This window comes from Neomonachus schauinslandi, chromosome 1 (genome assembly GCF_002201575.2).
Source record: "Neomonachus schauinslandi chromosome 1, ASM220157v2, whole genome shotgun sequence".
Lineage (NCBI taxonomy): Eukaryota > Metazoa > Chordata > Mammalia > Carnivora > Phocidae > Neomonachus > Neomonachus schauinslandi.
Genome location: NC_058403.1, coordinates 111,812,740 through 111,831,861, shown reverse-complemented (window position 1 = coordinate 111,831,861; position 19,122 = coordinate 111,812,740). Strand labels below are relative to the sequence as shown.

At 37.4% G+C, this 19,122-nt stretch overlaps 1 protein-coding gene across 1 annotated transcript in view; it reads left to right on the top strand.

Moving 5' to 3' along the window:
• Positions 1–2,929: 2,929 nt before the first annotated feature.
• CPA3 (carboxypeptidase A3) overlaps positions 2,930–19,122 on the top strand; it is a 28,835-nt gene continuing 12,642 nt past the window's right edge. The window contains exons 1-8 of the mRNA XM_021685989.1: positions 2,930–2,997; positions 3,096–3,171; positions 5,746–5,870; positions 14,520–14,622; positions 14,731–14,832; positions 15,885–15,990; positions 17,276–17,382; positions 18,294–18,384. Coding sequence (XP_021541664.1) covers positions 2,930–2,997; positions 3,096–3,171; positions 5,746–5,870; positions 14,520–14,622; positions 14,731–14,832; positions 15,885–15,990; positions 17,276–17,382; positions 18,294–18,384 — 778 coding nt within the window. The remainder of the gene's footprint in view (positions 2,998–3,095; positions 3,172–5,745; positions 5,871–14,519; positions 14,623–14,730; positions 14,833–15,884; positions 15,991–17,275; positions 17,383–18,293; positions 18,385–19,122) is intronic.

Sequence of the window (19,122 nt, the reverse complement as noted above, 5' to 3'; positions counted from 1 at the left end):
CCTATGAAATATCACACCACCTTACAAAGTCAATCCTAAAATGATATGTTGTTCAATAGCCATTCATCCTATTCTATACATATGCCAAGATCTTTTATAAATTCTGATGCAATAATATAAGATGGCTCAGAACTATGCCTGCCAAGAAACCATTTGTTCTGAGAAAAAGCTTCAGAATACTCTTGAAATCCATCTATTGTATCTGTTCTTCAGAAGCTAAATAAATTGGGGAGGAGTAGGAAATCTTAAAAGCATCCCATGTCGATATCCTATTCCAGAAACAGGGAACTGAAATATGTAACAGATATTAAGAAGTCCAAGATTATTTATAATCAGAGTCTTATCCCTGAGAGATACCAGGATCTCACACATTTACCTAGATCCCCAAATAAAACAGAAGTGCCCTTCATACTTGAAAGGCACTGAAAAATAGACATACAAGACTTCTCCACAGTTTTAAAACTAGTCACACAGAAAAAGGCTTTAAGAAAACATATAAGAATGTTAGAATTAAAGGTGATTTCTATTTTCTTCTTTCAAATTTTGTTTTGCTAAATTATTTCCAGTAGGCATTTATTACTTGAAGAATCAGAAAATAAAACTCCAAAAAGAAAAGCTGTAACACAAAAAATTTTTCCTGAAGTAGTCCACATTAAAACAAATACAGAAAGATATTTCACCCCTAAAGGATACAGCCACCACTTTATTTATTTATTTGTCAGAGAAAGAGAGAGAGAATGAGCAGGCACATGAAGGGGGTGGGACAGAGGCAGAGGGAGAAGCAGACTCCCCGCTGAGCAGGCAGCCTGATGCGGGCCTCGATCCCAGGACTCTGGGATCATGACCCGAGCCGAAGGCAGACACTTAACAGACTGAGCTACCTAGGCACCCCCACAGCCACTGCTTTAATCTACCACATGATACATGCTGATACTCCAGTTGACAGTGGTCAACTATAAGTCTGTTTACAGAACCTGGCAATTTTATTAAGTGCTTAGAGGGCGTGAGCATGTATTTTAGCACCTACCATCCACCAAGTCCTTCACATATGCTATCTCATTTAGCCCTCACAGCACTTGCCAGAGTCCAATTTGCATCTCCATTTTTCAGATGAGGAAACCAAGGCCCAGAATGACTAAGCAGCCTGCTCAGGGTGAAGGAGCCACTCTAAGGTTACATGTTTCTAACTGCAACGTCAAGCTCTTCCTTTTCCTCTGTACCTCTACCAAATACATCCTCAGAAGGAGTGGAGCAAACATTTGCTTAGGGAGTTTCTAGTGCTGATGAGCTTATCCAATGTCAAGAACATGAAGGCATTTGTAAAACCCTCCTCTCCCTTACCTGCAGGGTTGGGGTAAGGGGAGCCCCTGGGGATATGTTCTAGTGCACACGTAACACAGAGAGAGGAATGAAGCTATTGCTGCTGTACATGTAACATGGGCATCTCCCCAACACTATTATTTTGATAATAAAAATATATAACCATGACTCTGAGAAGCTTCCTATAGGACGATCTATATACATTTGTCAATGTGAAGAAGTAGTTTTTAAAAGGAAATTCTAGTAAGTTATCTGATTAGCTAAACTTACTCACTCTGTTAGATTACCTTAATTCTGAGTAGAGGTGATGCCTTCTCCCAAATGATCCATGTTCAAAATTAAAGACCCCTCAAGAGACTATTTAGAATGCTCTATCAATGACTTTCATTAATTCAGCTTTCTGAAAGCATTTACTGAACCCTGCATCCAGACCCTAAAGAGAACAGCCAATGAACAAACACTTGAGCAACCATAAAATTGTGCCTTCTAGGAGTCCTCAACATGCTTTAGAAATAGGGGTTATCTCCGAGAACAGAGGCAGGAGAAGGAGAAAGGAGTGGGGATGTGATTGCTTTAGCTCCTTCTTTTTTTTTTTTTTTTTAAAGATTTTATTTATTTATTTGAGAGAGAGAGAATGAGAGAGAGCACATGAGAGGGGGGAGGGTCAGAGGGAGAAGCAGACTCCCTGTCGAGCAGGGAGCCCAATGCGGGACTCGATCCCGGGACTCCAGGATCATGACCTGAGCCGAAGGCAGGCGCTTAACCAACTGAGCCACCCAGGCGCCCTGCTTTAGCTCTTTCTGTAACATTCTGTAACTTCTTTACAGAGAGGTACAGAGAAAATATGGCAAAAGTATAAAATCTAGGTAGTAAATACATCAATATTTTTGAGATTACAGTATTTTTAGCATATTCAAAATATTTTGTAATTTACTAAGTTACAATGTAGCTTCAAAAACATATTTTACATTATTAAGGACCATCCATCAAGGTTCTGTAGTCAGATACCCAAATTCATCTCCGGTTCCAAGCGCAAATTTAAAGTGATTTCTTCCATCATTCAATTCAAACATATGGAAAAGCTGCGTTTTATTTTTTTTTTTAAGATTTTTTATTTATTTATTTGACAGAGAGATAGCGAGAGCAGGAACTCAAGCAGGGGTAGTGGGAGAGGGAGAAGCGGGCTTCCCGCCAAGCAGGGAGCCCAATGTGGGACTCGATGCCAGGACCCTGGGATCATGACCTGAGCCGAAGGCAGACGCTTAACGACTGAGCCACCCAGGCGCCCAAAGCTGCGTTTTAGGACAAAGAACTGGGCTCAGATCTCAACTCTGTGAACATACTAGCTCTGCTACCTTGGGCAAGTTATTTCCTAAAAAATGAGTTTGCCTGGCATCTGTAAAATGGGTATTCCCAATTGCAAAAGGGTAGCGTGAGGTTGGATCTGCCACAAAATGGGCATTCAGTGTTAGTGTTGCCATCCTACCCCTCCCACCCCAACTAGAAAAACATTTCATCCACCAGAACCCTAAGAGGAAATCAGCTGCTCCTCCAGATAAGAGCTGAGGCATAAAGCTGGCAGAGGTCTTGGGGCAGGCAGAGAAGAACCATGCGGTTCATCCTGCCTTTGGGTTTGATCGCTACCACCCTTGCAGTGGCTCCTGTCCACTTTGACAGGTAAACCTCACCACCCTGCGTTCCAGTCTCTGTACAGAAAGAGGATGAAGGCATGCTTCTTTACAGTTCACATGTTTCATCTTTTTACATTCTTAAAGGGAGAAGGTGCTCCGCGTGAAGCCCCAGGATGAAAAACAAGCAAACATCATAAAGGACTTGGCCAAAACCAACCAGGTAAAGCACTTAGACGGTTATTTTATCTTTTCTTTCTGTTCTCTAAAAGCTGCCTCTTATGAATTTTACTTTTAATGCACGCGGAGCTTCCAAAGACAAAGAAGGGGCAAGTGGCAGAAGCTACTTGGGTAAATCAGCCAATTGCCACTATAGGGCTTCCCTTGTTTTTGTTTAATTTTTTCCCCCAAATTACCACTCCTGTTTTCCCTCCCAAAAGCTTTGCAAACAACAGCTTTTTCTATGGGAAATTGTGAAATAAGGAAGTGGGCTTTCTTGACACCTTTCTGGGGGCCTCTTTCCCCTCCCTGCTAGTGCCTTGCCTTCTCCATTCTCCTCTCTCCCACCCAGATCTCCACCAGTGGCATAGTTTCTCTTAAAATTACAATAACATCAAGGTATTGGTTAACTGGTAACATCAAAGTAATGGTTTATAATACCAAGATGTGACCCTTCCCAAGAGTAGGTCCATTTTAAAAGGAAACTCTTGAAGTTTGATCCCTCTTTTAAAACCCAGTGAGCTAATGTAATCATTTTATCATTTATTCAGCTGCTCCCATACACAAGGCACACTGTGTCAGCCACCTTATAGGTATCATATCAAACTCTCCAACAGATTTTCAGGGTGAGTGGCATAATTAAACCCACTTAAAACAAAAGAATCAAAGTTCCAAGACAGTAAATTAAATGACCAAGATGACACAGCAGACTTAAATCCAGAACTGAATCTGAGATTTATTCTAGTCACGCACCCCCGCATCATATCAAACTAATTGAAAGCTCTGCTCTTCTAATTTCCCAAATGTTTTTCAAATCCATGCTTTCCTCTTCATTCCCGTGCCACTGCCAAAATTATGTCTGCCCTACCTTATGCCAGGACTATTTCAGTAGCCCTTTATCCAGGGTTCAGGTTCTAGTCCTGCCTCCCACAAAGCCAGGTCTGCACTACAGCCTGGCTGCTCTAAAGCTTGATGATCATATTCCTCCATGTGAAGGTTTTTAGTGAGAGGCAGCCTGGTATGGAAAGAGCATGGTCTTCAAAGTTTCAAATACTAGCTCTAACTAGCTCTGTGGCCTTAGGCAAGTTACGTAACCTCTCTGGATCTGTTTCCTCTGTAAAGTGAGGATAATAGGGGCGCCTGGGTGGCTCAGTTGGTTAAGCGACTGCCTTCGGCTCAGGTCATGATCCTGGGGTCCCGGATCGAGTCCCGCATCGGGCTCCCTGCTCGGCGAGGAGCCTGCTTCTCTCTCTGACCCTCCCCCCTCTCATGTACTCTCTCTCATTCTCGCTCTCTCAAATAAATAAATAAAATCTTTTAAAAAAAAAAAAAAAAGTGAGGATAATAATCATACCTACTTCCTAAGGTTGTTATAAAGACTAAGTAAGCTAATAATTGGGTGACGCTCAGAAGGAGGCCTGGCCGTAATAAGCACTGTAGAAGTGTTTTCTATTGGTATTGGAGTGACATTTGAAGTCCTTCATGATCTGCCGAGCTGCCAATCTCTACTGTCTCCCACTCGTCCAAACCTCTCTCTCACTGTTCAAGCTCCATGAGCACCAAAATGTCTTTAAATCACACTACATCTCTCATATGTCCAATTTATGCTGTAGCTTTCTGATCAAAATAAACCAATAAATATTGGTTGGCTCACAGCAGCCTCATATAAGCACATAACGGACTGACCCAGAGGTAGAGTGGGATTCAACCACAAAATACCCAGGTGGACTTAGACATGTCTACAAGCTTGGAATGGTAGGTAGGAATTGAGCATTTCCTTCACATTTCCCAGGTTGGGGAACTGTACTTCATTTGATTTCACGATGGAGTATGATTTTGAAGAACAACAAGAATTGGAATCTTCTAAAAGTTATTTTAACCTGAATGCTATCCTTCTAGACCCATTCACCAAATTTCTGAAATTCTCAGCTAGAGGAAGAAAAAGAGGAGGGAATCAGCAGCTTTAAATGCCTGCAGGTCCCAGAGTTCATATCCATTTCACATTCTTTACAACACTCCAAATGGAGTCCTCTTAACCCTATACCTTAGGGAAAAGGACTAAAACTCAAGGAGTTTTAGTATCGCCCAAGGACATACTACTAGAAAAATAATAGGGCTGGAGATTATTATGCCTTCTGTTGGACACAAACCTTCCAGGAATTCCAGAGTTTACAGGGGAAACTGGTTTTGAGGCCTGACTCAGGGGCAGGGTGAGGGGAACCATATTTTTAATCTATATTCCCAATTAGAGACAGAGTCTATGGCTAAATGAATTGTGAAACAGCCCCAATCAACCCCAAGATGGTAAAAGCAAACAGATTAACTAAAAACTACTTTTTTTTTTGCATTTATAGATACTATCTATGTCCTGAAAGAGTGATCAGTACAAATGATCTCTCCCACTCCCTAATATTCAACAGTATATTTGCACACTCTCATAAGCTTATTGAGAGAAGGATCCATACCTTAACTACATTGAACCCCAAATTCCTTTTGTAGTGTATGACACATGTGTTTCTTAAGAAATATGTGTTGGGTGAACAAATAACTGTGACTAACATTGAACTCATCTCCGCAGCTTGACTTCTGGTATCCAGATGCCATCCACCACGTAGCTGTTAATATGACGGTAGATTTCCGAGTTAGTGAAAAGGAATCCCAGTTCATCCAGTCTACCTTGGATCAAAATAAAATGCACTATGAGTAAGTCCTATGAAATATTCAAATGTGTTAGACACTCAAAGTTTGGAGTATCTTGAAATTGAGAGGGAAGTACTATTCTTTAATTGGGCCAAAAAAATGAAAGCTCTATGAGATAAACATTTACAGTTACTTTTGAATAGGCTATTGAGGCCTGCTTACAGGGGTGATGAGATCAAACTGAGCTACTCAACTCCATCTCTTTTTGTTCTGATCTGCAAGAAGGGCAATCACCCATGCTGCCCTCTCCAAAAATCAGCTCCTAGGAAGGACATTGTGCACTTGTGCAGGCATGGATAATTTAGCCACACTCATCACCTCTGACAGATAATCACCACAGAGCTCAAGAACTACTGGTGGCTACTAGCACCAAATTCTTGAGAATTTGAATTCTCCTGCTGCATAAAAGGAGACCCAAATAACTGTGCTCATCTTGAGTCAGAGATGTGGGAATATAAGATATATAATAAATAATTCTTTATGAAAGAAATTCTTCCTCAGAGAAAGCAAAAGCAATGCAATAGAGTAAGACTTAAATCCAACAGGAGAAAATTCTCAAATGGCCAAAGATGGAGAAATGAGTCATTGTGGTCCCACAGAGAAATAAGGGAAAATTAGAACTCACTGAGAACCAACCATGGGCCATGCACAGTCTGGGCCCTGGGGCAGTGAACAAGGGAGCCCAGTGATGAATATCACAAATCCACATATAACATAGAAAACAAAATGTGTTTGATGTACTGAGGGGTCCTGTTTTAACTCTACCAGCCCTTGTCATTCCAGCAATACCCTTTACTGAGACCTTCACCATTCAAAACACTGCTAAGCACTAGTTCTTTCTTTCTGACTTGCTATTTCATGCCTCTGCTACCCAACATAGAGCTACAACTAAAAAAGCCTTCGTATTCTGCCTGAAACATATCATGTCATATTGCAGAGCAGGATTTACTGCTGCTTATCATGACTTGATTGTGTTCTTATTGCTACAATACCCTTTATAAATATAAACTCTATTGAAATTAAGGAAAGACAAATATAAGAGAAGTAAAAAATTCTTATTCGTGACTTAATGGCTTAAAAAGTAGCAGGCTATTACTTGTGATTGTTGTTAATGATTGTCTTTGTTTTTGCTGTCATTTCAAGAGGGTTATGAAACAAATGTAGAAATTAATAATTGAGGAGCACATATTCAAAATTAATTTCTATCAAGATTTAACCCTTTCTAATTAATATATCAATATGTGCTTTTCTATGTTCTTACAAACTGTATTATTAAAATTAGAAAGACACTTTATAAATGGACCTCCAAGATCTCAGAAACTAGAGTGCATTAGAGATTCTCTACTTACACTAAGGTTCAAATGGTCTTGATTCTTTCATCTAAAAGAACTCACTCCTCCCCCTATATATCCTCTGGTGCCTGTGTCTCTTGATTTTCTTCACAGCCAGTCTTCTTAAATGTGTGCCTCAAGTATTATACTCTTTATTTTACGTCATTAGTATAGACCTGACCCAAATTCCTGTGATCAACTAATTCTTACAAAGTATCCAGCCCAAGCTAAAATAAATTTTAGCTGGTCAATTTTGTTTAATTTGATCTGAACAGCAACAGAAAAATAAAGTATTAAGTTTTCCTTAATATCCTGGTAATGTAGACAAAAAGCTAGTTGCTTGACATGAGTGTGGACAATGGAATTAATCACTGTGACAGAAGATATCTAGGCAGGTGGCACCTCTCTCTCCTCTTTGGACCTCTAGGTCTCTCTTAGGCTGAAACAATTCTGACTCAAACAGAGGTGTAAATCCAGAACTTCACAAATACAGTGTGTTTTTCACTTTGTCTTATGCCAAAATACTTCCTTGTTACCTACATCAAGAACCAAAGTGTTAAAATACAAATAAAAATTAGTTTTATCTAATTAGGACATGATTTCTAGAAATTGGTCCAAATTAGCCACGTTGTGGGAAAGCCACATAATTAGATAGTTACCTTCCTCAGAAATATAAATATGTAAAGTGATCTGTGCAGACAAGGACTATTTAAATCTTGTCTCCAAGTACTAATTATATAGATAATTTTATTTGCATATTAATTATATGTGTTACTTGGTGTCAGTCAGTAGTAGAAGAGTGTTCTAAGAACAGAAACATCTGGTGGACCCAGGCACCAGTCTGAACAAAACCACATTAAGAGGCTGGTTTGACACAATGATTTACTTAGACACCCTTCATTAGACAGTACATATAAACCACTATTTAGTTTAAAGTATCTGTGTGTGACTTTTTTTTAATTTTTAGAAAATTAAATTACTAAGACAGATTTGATTTTAAAGTAGCATGTTTGCTCCATTTTTATTTACTCTTTTACAAAATCATAAAAGACCAAGTCTGAAAAACAAATAACACCTACATACCAACAAACCTGAACAGACTGATGAATAAATGTCTAAAGAAAAGCACACCCAAGGGATGCCTGGGTGGCTCAGTTGGTTAGGTGACTGCCTTCACTCTGGTCATGATCCCGGGGTCCTGACATTGAGCTCCACATCGGGCTCCCCCTGCTCTCTGGGGAGCCTGCTTCTCCCTATCCCTCTGCCTGCTGCTCCCCCTGCTTGTGCTCACTCGCTCTCCTTGTCAAATAAATAAATAAAATCTGAAAGAAAGAAAGAAAGAAAGAAAGAAAGAAAGAAAGAAAGAAGAAAGAAAGAAAGGAAGGAAGGAAGAAAGAAAGAAAGAAAAGCACACCTATTGGACTGAGTCTATAGGAGCAGACACCATATTTAGATTCAGTAGTTAAAAACCCTAGTGTTTTTACTAAATTTTTTACATTTTAGGTATTTGTATTTCAGATACATTTTAGATTATCTTTTCTTTGATCAAAAGTTAAAATCAGAAAATAAAGAATTATTAATGAAAGGTAATTCAGAAAACAACTACTAATATATATGGTATAACACTAATAAAGCAAAACAAATGATACAATTAAGTGAAATCTTAGTAAGATGCACATAAGATTATATGGGAAGTACAAAAGAAATCTATACCAAACTGACCAATCTATACCAAACCAACTCCTCGACACTTCATATTAATGTCTAATTACCTAATAATGATCAGACACAAATTCATATTCCAAGTGTACACACAGACCTATCAGATAAGTATTCCAATCAAATAAATCATTCTAATGTCTTGTCCCATTCATTTCTCCTTTTGCTCTACATTTTTATATATTACTTGCCCAAGAGTAAAACAGGTATGCTGATAACCTGCTACAAACTGCAAAGAGATGTTGGTCATGGTGGAAAGCAGACAAGTGTGGTAAATAAGAATGTGAATTCTCAGTGAGGCTGTCTGGGTCCAGTCCCGTTTAAACTACATGTTAGGTATTTAAACATTGACAATTTACTTAACTTCTCTTCACCTCATTTTCTTCATCTCTAAAGGGTGTTTCATAGAGGTTTCATGAAGATTGACTGGGAACATAAAATCGCCCTTTGCCTGGTTCCTTTACTTCTACTAATGCAAGTGAGGGAAAGACCACTTATGCGTGTGTTTACATGAGTGCACACACACATATGAACACATACACACTCTACAACAGAGGATAACTAGGGGCTATCACTAGATGCTCCCTTCCCCTCTTAGTGAATAAATTAGTGCCTTAAAGTTTATTATCCAACACAGAAGTGTGCCTCAAATGTTGGGAAATCCATGTCAGTAAATGCCAAGTTGCATACACAGTAACCCAATTAGGGAGTTACTGGAGACAAATGGGATCTTGTGGAAACTTGAAATCATGCTTTTTGAGTAGCCCCTATCCTGCTGGAATGTGGGCATAGAAGAGGGGAGGCAATCCAGACCTCTAGTTTATAAGACACCATAACAATGACTCTGCATCCCTGGGATATGCTTCCCCATCTCTCTCTCTCTTTCTCTCTCTCTCTCTCTCTCTCTCACACACACACACACACACACCCCAGAGCCTATGGCAGTCACATACATTGGCCTCCATTCTCCATTTGTTACTCTTTAAAAGCAACAGATGGAGGGAGCCCTGAAATTGTCAGAAAAGGATTCATCTTATCTCTTCTCTGAACTTCTTATCTACTTCCTGACCTTGGGACACAGCCTTCTAGGAGAGCTGGTCAACTGGGCGAACTTTGCACAATACTCAGTAGACTAAGAAGACGACAGGTCTGAGGGCAATACCCATGGATTTCACTCCTTGTCACTGGAAGCACTGTTGTATAATGGCTCACAGCTGGAAAACTGAAGTCAGACACCTCTAGGTTCAAATCCCACCTTCTGCATTTTTACAGTTGTGTCAACTTTGGCAACCTCTACCTAACCTTTGGGGGTGATAACGGTACCCAATTAATAGTGATGATGTGAAGATTAAGTGATAAAATGTAAATACCATGCTGAGCTGAATGCCTGGTACATAAGAAAGGTTCAATAAACATTAGCCATTTATATCATTAAATCTTCAATGATAATTATTTATCCTTTCATCTACATTTAGGAATTTCTTTAACAAATTAAGCATATCTTGGAGCGCTAAAATAATATTTGGAAGAAAGTAATTTGGTTTCATCTGCTTAAGCCTGGCTGCTGGTTAGTGGAAGGGCTCACGAAAATAACGTCTGGCCCTAGGGGCGCCTGGGTGGCTCAGTCGTTAAGCGTCTGCCTTAGGCTCAGGTCGTGATCCTGGGGTCCTGGGATCGAGCCCTGGTCGGGCTCCCTGCTCCGCGGGAAGCCTGCTCCTCCCTCTCACACTCCCCTTGCTTGTGTTCCCTCTCCCGCTGCCTCCCTCTCTGTCAAATAAATAAATAAAATCTTTAAAAAAAAAATAACATCTGGCCCTAGTTCTTAATTTCCAGCCTTAGGCTTAATTTCTAGTCCCTATCAGCAACAATCTGGCACCATTCTGATGTCCTCATGCAGCTGCTTTATGGAAAGGTCGTATTTTAGCTCACACAATTTTCTTTTGCTGCTATTATCACAAGAGCTAAATTGATATGTGTAAGTCTAAAAATATTCTTAGATACAAGCTTCCTGTGACTAATTAATACTGCCTTATTTTACAAATCAACCTCCGGGACCATAAAATTTCTTTTTTGCTTGGTTCTTCTATAAATGCACGTAGAGCAAAAGCTTCATACCCTCTTTAGAACTTAAAACAATTAATTAAAGCAATTCATTATGTCTATAGTGACCACCCAAAATATAATTTCTAATCCTCTCAGGCTTCGTGAGTTTTAGTGCAACATGCCACACCTGATTCCAAATCTGGTGTCATAACTTTTCTTCTGAGAAATCACAGATTCATTATAAATCAAAAAGCCAAGCATACAGTGAATTAGATATAATGTGCATAATAATGTGTTTGTCAGTAATGTTAATGGGAATCAATATTCATGAGTAGTGCTTGGTGTCATGTGCTAAATAAACTCTAATTAGAAGTATACCTCATTTATCTTCTGTCTCCAAACTCAGATCAGTCAGTCAATCAGCAAGAAAAAACCGACAAGTAGAGTGGGTGCTACAGTGTCACAGTTCATTATCGTAAGAAATTGAAGATATCAGAATCAAACAACTACATACCTCCCCAGCCTGGGCTAAAGACATGTTAAGTCTGTGAAGGGGTTGTCAATTTTGTGACTCAACTTCACTGTCATACTGAGCTTCACTGGGTACCTATGGCTTGCCAATCACTTCCCACATTTCAATTCATTTCATCCTCACCAAAATCCTGACTGACATGTTTGGTTCCACTGTAAAAGTGAGTAAACTGAGGCTCAGAGAGACAGTTAATCCATCCAAGATCACATAAAGTATTAAGACAAAATGGGGTTGGAATCCAATAATGGCCACAGAGTCTCTTCCCACCAGGTCACTACTTCCTTTTATGATTGGGTTCATGGAGGTGAAAGAGTACATGATACTGTCCTAAATGATTAGAATGCATGATAAAAAATAGACAGTATCTTCCTACATAGGACTTACTGCTAACAGAAGGAAAATACATATGCATTTCATCAATGATAGTAATGCCTTTTTTTATAAGAAGTCAGTTGGAACTATGATAATCCAAATAAGGAAACTATTCAAATACAACTTCAAACAATTCTTGATTTTAAATATTTCACTGAAATGTTTCTATTATAAGCCATTGATCTCTATCCTGAAAAATAAAGTATAGTGAATACTATAGTTTAATTTGGTTGAGGAATTACTATGACCAACATGAATTTTCACACTGTGCTATAAAAGAAGGATATCCTTAAGGGCTATTCACATTATTAAAATATGCTGGGTCACATGACCCCTGTGTTTGCTAAATCCTTCTGTCGATGTAGTTTATTTTCCTTTTTTTTGCTGTTAGCTACCACCTACTGATAGCACGCTTGCTTTTTTACATGTCATTTTACCTATGTCCAATGTATTCCTTATGATGAATGAAGCTTTTTGTGAGGGTGTTTGTTAATCTCCGATGGCTGCAACATTATATTTAACATATTAAGGAATCTATAAATAAAATTCAATGCAACTAGACACCAATGGACAATAATAATTTGATCATATCAATAGATACCACCATATTAATCTCAAATGACAATCAACATTATATGTAGTGGTGAAAGACAGGTTTTCTTATTAAAAGCAGAAAAAAAATAGAATGCCCTCTTTCAACACTATTATTTTCCATTGTTCAGAGAGTTTAACCAATGCAATAAAGGGGAAAAAATAGTTATTGGAAAAAAAGTAGAAAGTATAATTTTTACAGAAAAAATAACTACCCTAAAACCCCCCCAAAAAAAACCCTAAAGGCATAACTAAAAAATTCTTAGACGTGAAAAGATCATTTTTTAACTAATAAGATGGCTAATAGATAAGTGTAACCAAAGCAATAAGTTTTTTTAATATATGAATAACCAGTTCAAATGCCCAGTGAGAAAAAAAGCCACTCACAATACTAATAAAAATATATGAATAAACAAAATATACAAAATTTTACTGAAGAATCAAAAAGCTTTATTATGGTCCATTATTAATAAGGTTCTTCTCAAATTTATTCCTAATTTAGTACAATTCTAATGAAAAGCCTATATTTTTCTAATAATTCTCATAATTTCTAAAAATGATTCTGACCAAACATTTATTAAGAACAGGTAAAATTACTCAAAAATTTGGAAGCAAGAATAAGGAGACAGTACATTAAATATTAAAACTATAATTAAATATGGTTTGCTTCTTACACAAGAGTAGGAAAACAGATCAGTGGAGCACAACAGAAAATCCCCAAACAGACAGAATATACAAAAATATTTGAGTACATATAAGATGACAATGGCATTTCCGAAACATAAATCTTAAAGTCAAGCAAGGTTGCATTCAAACTCCCAACCCCAACACACACTAATTATGGGCATTTAAGCTTTCTAAGCAACAATGTCCCCATCTGTAAAATGGTGATAATATTAACAAGATAAAAATAAAATAAGGTATGTAAAGCAGGACCTGGCCCATATGAAACAAATGGATGTTCAAGTGAAAATGTCAGGTAGGCGGCTGGATGAACAAGCCATGGGAGAAGTAGGGGAAGAACTAGGGCCGTGGGAGGTTCAGGGGAGAGTACAGAACTGGAAATACAAATGTGGGCAACGATTAGAGCCATGGAATTCAATGAGATGAGATGCGGTAACTCAGGAATAGAGATGAAAATAGAGAAGAGGGTAGAGGCATAAGAGCTCTGAGTCCCCAATTAGCCTCCTAACAATTCTTCCTGCCTCTTATTTCACCCTCTCCAAATCAGCCTAAGCATTTTCTAGCTCTGTAACTACAAACAAGTTATTTAAACACTTTGTGTCTCAGTTTTCTCATCTATAAAATGAGGATAATAATTTCATGTGAAGATTAAATGAGTTAATGTACATAAGGTGGTTTAGATCAATGACTGGGACATGGTGAGTACTAAGTAAGTGCCTACTATTACTGTTACTCAAGTTTCTCCCAGCTCTCAAAGTATGAAGTGATATGGGATGGTCAGTAAATTTGTGCGTAAGAATATCCACTATTGCCTGTGTTGTGTGTATGTGAATGTGTGTGTGTTTGCAGAAAGTTAGAGAATGACTATAGATCAATGCTGACCAACAGTAGTATAATGCAAGCCCCATGCAAAATTTTAAAGATTCTAGTAGCCACATTAAAAAAGTTAAAAAGCCATAGGCAAATTAATTTTAGCAATATATTTTATTTAACCCAATATTATGACTTCAAAATATTATTTCAACATGTAGTTAATATAAAACTCATTAGTGAGATGTTCTACATAATTTTTTATACAAAGTCTTCATAATGTAGTGTATACTTGACATAACAGCAACCTCTTTTTTGGACAGCCCCTATTTTAAATGCTCTATAGCCATGTGTGGCTGGACTACCATACTGAACAGCACAGCTCTAGATAAATGGGAAGATTGGAAGCCAGACACATGACATTTCTAAAAGAGATGGTTGTAGAATAACGATGATACAGGGCAAACTTGATCTAAGATAGAGAAGAAAAGAAAATTTCTGTAAATGAAAGATAACTGTGGGGTCTTTTCCTCCAGTAAATGTGTATTTTATCATTCCCCTGTCAAATAGAATCTTGATTCATGATCTACAAGAAGAGATTGAGAAACAGTTTGATGTTAAAGAAGATATCCCAGGCAGGCACAGCTATGCAAAATACAACAACTGGGACAAGGTACAGTATGAAGTGCCTGTACTTCAAAAAAAAAAACTATAACCCTTAACATTTGTTCTCATTTAGTTTCTTTTATTCTAATTCCTCAAAATTGGTTTTGTTCTTAAGATTGTTGCTTGGACTGAAAAAATGGTGCATAAGCATCCCAAAATGGTCTCTCGTATTAAAATTGGAACCACTATTGAAGATAATCCACTATATGTTCTCAAGGTAATAATAATTCAAGAACTACTAATTGTTATTATTTTGGAAAAATATGAATTTAAAAGTTACTTTGTGACACAACTAGTGAATTTTGAGACAATAAAAACCTTATAATTTTTTTGAAGAACATATAAGCTCCAAATGTCCATTCAAAAATAGAAGTGACAGGTGGTTTTAGGTGGAACCAAGAAAGTCCCTGAACTAACCATTTGTGGGACACAATGGACAAACTCAGACAAATATCTTATCCCATATCTTTATTTGAAGAGTTTATGAAGTCCCTGGTGTATAAAACAGTTTTCCACCCATTAAAATTCAGGGAAGCTGGTGACTAAATGTCATGAAGAAAAGAGAAGTTTAAGTATCACAGAATCATAGGATCCTGGAACAGTACATGAAGCATTTCAACCCTATGTTGATGGGGAATTCCCTTCTATAATGGACCTGACAATTACCGTTCAGCTGCTGCTGGATTTTTCTACATCCAAATACATTGTTCCCTAAAGCATGCCCTTAATAACTGGGAAGTCCTTCCTTACCCTGAATTCCCATCCATTCATTCTCTCCAACTACCCAAAACAAATCTAAATTCTCTTCAAAAGGACAGCCCTTCAAATATCCAGCCACTGTTCCTCCTCCCCACTGCAAAAACAACTACAAAATCTTTTCCACCTGAAGCTAAACATCCCATTTATGAAGCCAGAAAAACAGAAGGAAATGGCAGAAACAGAAACAGCATATAATCTATTTCTCAGACCAAAGGATGTTAACAATAAAATAAGAAAAACAATATATTGTGATTTTTTTAAAAAACCCTAAAAGCAACTCTGACACTAGGAAAATATTTTTTAAAAATAGACTATGTAATAGATTATGAATTATGTATAGACATTTAAGGATATGTACCATGGTCCTCCCTGAGAACAATATGTGCATATGCAGTTATTCAACAGAAGACAGGGTAAGAATTGCTTTGAGCATAGGAATGAGTTATTGGACAACAAAGGATCAATGTGTGAGCTCATGCAAAATAATATCTCAAGTTTATTTTTAAATAGATTGGGAAAAGGGATAAAAGAAGAAAGGCTATTTTTATGGATTGTGGCATTCATGCACGAGAATGGATCTCCCCAGCATTCTGCCAGTGGTTTGTCTATCAGGTAAGTGAATCAATTCTCCTTTGATTGTCAAATCTCCAGCACTTAACTGAGTGGCAACACCCCTTTCCAAATGAGTGCAGTTCCACTTAACTAGAAGGGCCCACATTTGGTGCTGTCAGGAAATAAATGCTCTGGATTTTACTCATCATTGGGGTTTTTATAAAATTGACACCTTCCTTCAAACTTCTTGAATTCCAGCTGACAGTTTATAAAACTAAAAGAATTTTTTGGGGCTATGATATCGTTTCTCCTATAGTGAAGTATGGACAATCTGAAACTATCTTCATATTACAACCTATAATCTTGGCCTTTCTTCAGTGAGCCCAAAGCACAGACCTTGAGTTCCTGTTTAGATCTCTAATTGGCCGATGATGCACTTGGATTTTCATACTTCATTTCTTTTCCAAGGGAAAAATAACTCAGTTTTTTAAAAGGTAAATCCAGCTTATGAGTTGTTGTTCCTCTCATTCTATCCTATTCTGACTCCTACCATCTTTTAACTTTCTCTTTTCTGCCAGCTTTTGCATACAACATGCTGATGTAATATGCATGACAATGCCTTTCTGGGCATGGATGCTTTAACTAGGAATGAATCTGCCAGTAGAACTGATTTATCCCTGCAATTGTTTTAGCTCTTCCAGCTGAGGGCTAAGAGCTCCCCTTACTCAACCTATAAAGGAATACATGTGACAGGACTACAAAAAATCCCTTGGCTCTGGAACAGATGTACCTGGAAGAGATTTTCCAAGAATGAGAGAGATTTTAGGTAGCCATAGGAAGTATAGATAATTACAGAAAATTCAATCTGATGGGAGAAAAGGAGTTGATTGGTCAATCTAATGCTTGAGTTTTTTAATAATAGAGCATTTTTCTTTAATCTTATTTATAATTAATTTATGAATCCTCTCCAATATTTACATATTCCTATCTATATTTACCTAAAGGATGTGAGGGAACGAATCCATTTAAAGCAACGTGTACAGCTAATTTTTCACTTGGCCTCCATTCTTCCTATAAAACATATCTTGCATGCTGTATGTGGAATGCTACAGTCTTGACAATTAAATGATCCTTTAAAGAATGGTCAGTTCAATAAATTTCACTAGTCTGAAAAAGTGACTTTTATATGGGTCACTTATTTTTATGCTATTTAGGGGAAATACTTTGAAATCATGTGATCTTGGGCAAATGACCAAAGGAATGGTAGTTATTACCATTATAGCCACAGCTTGCCACATGGTGATGAACTTTACACCAATAGCTTAATTTTTTTCTACTCCTACAGGCAGCCAAAACTTATGGAAAAAATAAAATTATGACCAAACTCCTGGACCAAATGAATTTTTATGTTCTTCCTGTATTCAATGTTGATGGATATATTTGGTCATGGACACGGGTAAGAGACCATAGTCTCTTGTTTGCATTTGGACAATACAGTATTTACTGACTTTAATGCACATTGATTATTATGCATTAAGTTTAAGGTTTGAGTAACCAGTTAATTCTAATTCAGAAAAATGTAATTTTAAGAATCTCAATTTCAAACTAAGGCAAGCATGATTTCCTGGTTGCGCAGGTGTCCTTGAAATAATATGAAATTTCTGCTGCTGAAGCTAGTAATGAAAAAAATGAAATAGAGCGATAATTATAAAAGAAATGTATGTTATATAGTATGGCAAAAACACATTCTACCTAAAAATAAAAGTCAAAGACATTCTGAACACTGATGTCAAAGCAAAAGGCACTATATTCCAATCTATCTGTAATAGAATTTGATGTGGAATAAATGTATCAAAAAATAAATAAATGAGTGACAGTTACCTGTCTATCTGTCCTTTAACTGGATGCATTACTGACCCATTGTTGCTAAATAAGATTAATACTGAACTTTCAGACAGATACTATCACATTCAGTTCTTTTCTGAAAATTATGCTCCAACAGACACAATTTGGCCTGTTTTATATCTGAAATCTATAAATGGTGAAGGATGTAATGAAGTTATAATTTAAATTATAGGTAATTTCAGAACATTATTGATCATTTTCCAGTACCGAGAACTAATCAACAGTTTTTAAAGCTAACTAAATTATTTTATCAAGGCCTTAGAATATTAATGTAAAAAACAATGTTTCTGAAAATATTACAAGTTCTAGGAAAACAATATATTTTTCTCTATAAAAAGGAGCCTCAGGTTAACTAGGTAGATTTCAAATAAAGCTGTAGACACTGCAGAGAGGGTCTGAAATGATCAAATTGAAAAATGCAAACTGATCTGGTGTAAACACTTCCATCATTCAATCCTGCAGAACCGCATGTGGAGAAAAAATCGTTCCAAGAACCAAAACTCCAAATGCATCGGCACTGACCTCAACAGGAATTTTAATGTCTCGTGGAACTGTGAGTAGTACACTTGATCTCAAGGAAAATAGCTATAAAAGAGTGTTCAGATTAAACCACTGACTTATTTCAGTAAAAATACATATCTCCTGAGTGTTAATTTTCTAATCTAAAAAATAAAAGATAATCATCCCTACTTAGAAATATTATGAATGTTTTGTTATATGGGAGGAAGTGGGGTTGTTTATCAAACCATCTCCTACTTAATATATCTAGCTTGCTAAAACTCAGGCATAATCCAGATGTACAAAAATTCAGATAATCTGAAGAGAGGTCTCAGGTCCCTCCTCTTCCTGGTCTGATAAAAGCTGAGAAGTACCGGTGGTTAAAACCAGCATACAGATAGTTCCTCAGATGTTTAGTGAAAAGAAACAGCTGGGGCAAAGAAAGTGAAAAGGTTTAATGGAAATGCAATGATAAGCAGAGGCCTGCTACATCAGATGACACTGTAGTTGCTACACAAATCTGACTTCATCGTTACATACATTCAAGGAGAAATTACCACTATCCCAATTCATAAATTTTTTCTTTACTTAACTTGGTTGAAAATACCACCTCAGCTTTTAATTTTATTCTACCATAGTAATTATGATAATATCAGCTACCCCTAAGTGAGAGCTGCCTGATGAAATGGGTTGAAGAAACTCAAACTCAAAAAGGGTAATTCACACCAGTCCCCAACAAGTTGGAGTGGAGCTGAACTAGAACTGGGGTCTATCTGGCTCCAGGCCCTGGGCT